General features: G+C 43.6%; 1 protein-coding gene across 1 annotated transcript; it reads right to left on the bottom strand.

The window, feature by feature from the left end:
- Window positions 1–1,635: 1,635 nt before the first annotated feature.
- On the bottom strand, window positions 1,636–4,460 carry LOC115377388 (zinc finger protein 503-like). Its single transcript, XM_030077078.1, has 2 exons — window positions 3,869–4,460; window positions 1,636–3,194 (listed from the first exon to the last, which is right to left on the bottom strand). Exons 1-2 carry the CDS (start codon window positions 4,121–4,123, stop codon window positions 1,755–1,757), a joined length of 1,695 nt encoding a protein of 564 aa, XP_029932938.1. The 5' UTR covers window positions 4,124–4,460; the 3' UTR covers window positions 1,636–1,754.
- Between the last annotated feature and the right edge of the window lie 1,136 nt (window positions 4,461–5,596).

Genomic DNA, 5,596 nt, shown 5'->3' with positions numbered 1-5,596 from the left:
ATTGTGGTTTAGGAGCTTTATTAACATATATCACAGAGCTATGTTTAGGACTAATCTACAAAAGGGAGGGGTTCATTTGATGAATATGACATCTGACCATTAATGATGGGGATTTTATTGCTTGAGAATAGCCTGATTTACTGAGAATGAGTAATGACGTTGTTGACTTGATTTAGTTGATTTGTTTTAAGGGGCTGATTAAATTGTTAGGCCTTGGTTTATTTCATGCTCTTTGCTTCATGGCTTCATTATGGCAATCACAAAAGCTGTGGAAATGTCCCACATCAGGTGTCATCATAAATCATTGTTTGGCATGCTTGCCATTTATATCAGTTACCCATTTGTCTTTGTTAATGAAATGATAATCCGTGACCTCATGATTGAGAAAATTAAACACTGATAAGTACCAGAGATACTGCAGCTGTTTGAATTACACGACTCTCTCTGTCTCACTTGCACACACACACACACACACACACACACACACACACACACACTCACACACACACACAAACCATAGGACTACTTTATGAAATGATCATCTACCAAACCGCTTCAGCATATTGTAATTAACTAATTGTAATTAAATAAGAAATATATATGCTGGTTGTGTATAAAAAACTAAAAAGCCACTCTCCCATATAGTAAATATGAAACCTTGAAACCTTTTTGTTATAGAATTAAATAATTAGCTGTGGGCACTTAAAACGAGTTGTCAGAGTTTGATTTATACCATACAAAACAAAAGTTATTGTTGGCAAAATAAAAGTGGAGTTAGGCTATATTTTACTCTGAATATTCATAATAAAAGAATATGAATAACCGCTAGACGGCACGTGTTTTTGTTTGAGCGTCTAATTAAAACAATAAAAAAATTAACTAATTAACTTACTAAATAAATATTGTTAAATAAAAAACTAACTGTCCACAACCCCGTGTGGGTTCATTGCACAGAAAAATAATGTCCAGAAAAATTAAACCAGAAGAAAACAATCAGAGAGAATAATTTACTAGAATTAAAGTGTTTGTTTGTTTGTTCTATAATAAGTAGCCTATCATTGTAAACGGTGTTTATGCATATTTGTAATGGTAAAATAATATCAGAGCGAGGTTGTTTTAATTAATGACTCAGCTTATGTGTAATGATAGGTGTGCGTTTACAGATATGAACCCTATAGTTGAAAAAGAACAAATAACTCCAAGGACTGCCCCAAGTTTTAGAGCTGAAACAGGGCCGTGTGTGAAACGGCTTCTTGTTGCTCTCCTCGGGCTGAAGGCCACAGCAGCCTCGCAAACTAAATCAATGACAATTTTCAAGATGCTCCGTTGTCTGATTGATTTTCCACATCCATCACTCTGACATATTCCTCATAAGAGACAGACCTATAACCTGTCTATGTAAGGCATAATTAAAATAACTTCTGCAAAAGTCCCAGTTGTCCATTCAGCATAAAGCATAACATCTATAACACAATTTTATAGGTTTACAGTAGGGAGAGGCCCCTTAATGCAGTAACAAACTGAGGACGTTTCAGTACACAATACACGTAAACAGAGTATCTTCCTCCGTGTAAAATAATGCACATTGAGGCTTTTGAAAGTTATATTATAATTATTTTTTATTTTAGTCACGCTTGGAGCTATCGCAAATAAATACATTGATCCCCACATGGATCCCGTCCCTGCATGAAGTACAATATAAAACTCATTGGGCCTAAATCTCCTTTATAAATGTTATGTATAATTCTTTGTCTCTACTGGTATCCTAAGGCCGATGCTGTTGTCAGTCTTTGTCCATACAACGCGTACGGAGAGTAATATGGACCAGTGGCTGCGGGGACCGGCACTGGGGCCCCGGGAGTAGGCAGGGGGCTTTTAGAGTACGGGTGATAGCGACTGCTCAGTCCGAGGGGGTGATGCGGGCCCCTGAGGGCCAGTGTGCTGGGGCTACCAGGGCTACCGTTTGGTGGCATATGCATGTGGCAAGCCATTGCAGCGGCAGCAGCAGCATTTGCGAGCGAAGATGACCCCGGGTACCCCGATATCAACTTCTCCGTACCGGCAAAGGCCGTGTGAGTCCGCAAGTGACCGAGAAGCTCCTCGGAGGAAGAAAAGCGCTTGTCGCAAGGTCCATTGGCAGACACCCAGTTGCAAACATGCGGCAGGGGGTCGTTGGGGAGCATAAAGCCATAAGGATATAACGGGTGCCCGCTGAAAGAGGGCGCCGAGGAATGCACTCCATGCAAGGGGTGCGTCGGGTACATGAGTGGGTATCCAGATTTCAGCGCAGTGGCGGCCGCAGCAGCAGCCGCAGAGTCATGTGCGCAGTTGGCGCTGGATGCGCCGGACAAATGGCTTGCGCAGTGGTAACTCAGGCAGTATGGGTCTCGACACAGACTTGCAGACATTAGAGAGGGGGGTGATGCTCCAGCTAAGGGGCTTGTTCCTGCCTTACTGCATCCAAGTGAGCTGGCAGCAGCAAACTGTGCGCTTAAAAGCTGGCTACTTGATTTGGTGGGGTCTAGAGTCATTCCAGGAGGGAGAAACGGCTGCGGATAACCTGCATATGCACCTGCTAAACTTCCAGGATAGGAAATACCAGCAGGTGGCAAGGGGAAAACTGTATGACCGGGCTTGTAGGGAGAAACAGGGGCCACCAGTCCAGACCCGAGAACGGAGGAGGACGATGAGGTTACAGATGTTGAGTCTGACGTAACAGTTTTGGACCCAGATGTGCTCTCCTGGTGTTGGTTTGCATCGGAGTTAATCCCACTTATCCTATGGCTACCATTGCTCTCCGTCGAACTGGTTTTATTGCTATCTGCCTCCTTCTTTTCCTCCTTCTCTCCCGGTTTGCCTTCAGACGGCAGTGGAGAAACGGAGGTGCAGGAGCTAGGGCTGCCTGTCCTGGGGGTGAACGGCTGGCAGGTGGCGCTAGGCACTCGGAAACTAGTTTTATCCCCACTGAGACTGCTGGTCGAGTCCTTCTTCTCTGACGATTTGGAGTAGGGTTTGAAGCTAGATTTATCTTCGGCTCCGATGTCGCTCATTTTCAGCGGTCCGGATTTCGTCTCCTTGTCACTAGATCCATTTGTGGTTACAGACGATAGTTTGGAGGAAGACGGAGGATCCGGTTTACCAATCTGAGAGCACGTTTGAGCCAAAAGAGCCAGTGGACTTTTCTTGGCATCCAGCTGTGAAACGAGACAAGACACAATTGATGTAATTCGTACAAACACTTATCCATATTGTGTTTTCATGAAAAATACACAGAAATTACCATTACGCGTATTTTACGCATTGCGCATAAACTTGTCTCAGGATGAAACTCGAAATAACACTGCACTGTGGCTGTGTTAGAGAGAGCATACACACCAGAGCTGTTTTGCATTGAAGATAGGATGTTCACTGCCACACATCTAACATGATATTTTACAGACATGGGCGTCAATTTGTTATGGCAAGGCAACGGACACTCCAGCGCGAATTAGTGCAAATTTCATCGTGTTTTTTTTTTTTTTTTTTTTTTTAAATCACGATAGACAGCAAAAATCCAACAGAAATTGACAGGAAAGTATTTAGAAACAATATCTAAAATATCCCCACGGGGTTATCCAGGACAAAGCTGTCGATTATTTTACCAAAATGTCTAAATAATTATTATTATTACAATAATAATAATTTGTTCGCCGTCAGTCACTACTCCACTTTATCGCAAAAAATGTAACCGATAAAAGCGGGGTGGAAGTTTTGGTGCCAAATGACATTAGGTGCCATGACTTATGGTTTAGTGAATTTTCGCCAGTGTGTGCAAGCCTTTTAATCAAATTTGTCAGCAGTTCACTGCAGTTTTCATCGTCGTGCTTACCTCAATAGGACTGATAGGAGTGGACGGTAAGGGTTGCAGGTACTCCGGGTGCAAAATGTGTCCTCCCCGAGCCGTGAGCATTTTCAAAACCTTTATGGGAAGACGACTGGCTTGCCGAGAAGGATCTGTGGGAGAGACGGAGTTGTAAACAGATAGGTGGTTGATCTTCACTGCGCCCTTCTCCCCCGAGGAGCCGCTCTCCCAGGCTGGATTCGTGCTATTTCTCAGGACAGAGACCGTGGGCGATGTGATCATGACCCAATTCTCGTGGAAATAGTTGAAAAATACATGTGTAGGGTAAAGACAACCAAGAGTCAAAGCGTCATGCGGTTAAAGCCTTTGCCCGAGCAATAATGTTAAATCCTTAAAAGAGACGCGGAATGTCTGAGCAGAATCCGTGCGTATCACAGCCGCGACCGTGTGGCTTCATCCCCGGCGACGCTCTGACAGTGTGGCTGCGGGTCCGAGTGCACTCTCAGTATACGTGGGTCGTGGGCAGGAAAAACACCCCCCTCCCCTCCGGCAGCATCTGAATTAGTCCTGAGATCACAGCCTTTGCCGCCTTCCAATCAAAATGAGACCCCGAGGTAATCGGAGGGTCGAGGGAATGTGACGTTACCTCCTCAGACGGGCGTGTATTTCATGTTTCACTCATTCCAAGCGCTTTTACTTTTGAGTTTTATATGCGCCTTTGCGTAATTGGAGCTTTTACGCATGCGCCTCTCTTCCGTCCTGTGTGGTTTTTGGGTAGGTCGACTCTTATTAAGCATAGCCAGGGGATATCTTAGATAAGGGTGACCAAAAGTTTATTTCATGTCAAGTTTAGATAGATACAGATACACTTTACCCCATTTAATTACGATTTATCCCAGAAATCCTTATCTGAAAGGAGCTTTGTTGTTTATGTAGCTGGGAAGATTGCAGTGGAGAGAGTGAAACTCGTGACCAAAAATAATCATTGCTATGCACTGTTACCTTCTAGCAAGAAAATTAGATCTAAATCGCAGTAAGGTCCCAGGATCACGTTTTGGAAACACGTGTCTACAAATACGGCTCTAAAAGGGATAGCCTTTGACCTAATGACACATTAGTGAACAGCATAGCCAGCTTCGACCCGTCAAACTCAAATAAATATCAGCTGAATGCCTTTCGGACGTTTCTGGTTGGATTTTCAGTCAAACGCGCACTGATATCCATCGGCAGGCGCATGTCCCACATTTCAGTAACTTTTTCTCCTCTCAATCACCCATCCTGTCATCTGTCAGTTCTGTCCTGCACGCCAGTTATCTGTCAGCTGTCTACAGATTTTTTTCCCGCAGTCAGATTCAGGTCAACTACTGTAAAGTGAGTCCAGTGAGGAATGGAGAGAAGAAGGTATGCGTCTCTTCCTCACGCCCCCGTCATAATTTAGGCCTATTAGTTTGTTGGGCCTGGCAAAACTCACAATGGCGATTTGTTTAACAGGAGATAAGCTCTGCCAACCAACAAAAACCCCGAGGCATTTTTACAGAATCTTAATTCTTTGAGGCATCTGTTTAATAGGCTATGATTTTCAAGTTTTGTTTTTTCCCCCCTCTGAAATAAAAAGACGGCATTCTGCCGCGGACCCAACAAAAATATTATCTTTTTTTTTTTTTTTTTTTTTTTTTTTTACCCAAGAGGGCTAAAAAAACATCCAGTGCCTGTCATTAATCATTAAGGCTTACACATTTCTTCCCATCGAAACAG

The sequence above is a fragment of the Myripristis murdjan genome, chromosome 19 (genome assembly GCF_902150065.1).
Source record: "Myripristis murdjan chromosome 19, fMyrMur1.1, whole genome shotgun sequence".
NCBI classification, from domain to species: Eukaryota; Metazoa; Chordata; class Actinopteri; order Holocentriformes; family Holocentridae; genus Myripristis; species Myripristis murdjan.
Note: the sequence above shows the minus strand (reverse complement) of the source record. Positions and strands in the feature narration are given on the sequence as shown.

Coding starts and splice junctions, on each gene's coding strand:
- LOC115377388 (XM_030077078.1), bottom strand. CDS start 4,123: ATGATCACATCGCCCACGGTCTCTGTCCTGAGAAATAGCACGAATCCA. Junction 3,195..3,868: donor CTCCTATCAGTCCTATTGAG/GTAAGCACGACG, acceptor CTCGTTTCACAG/CTGGATGCCAAGAAAAGTCC.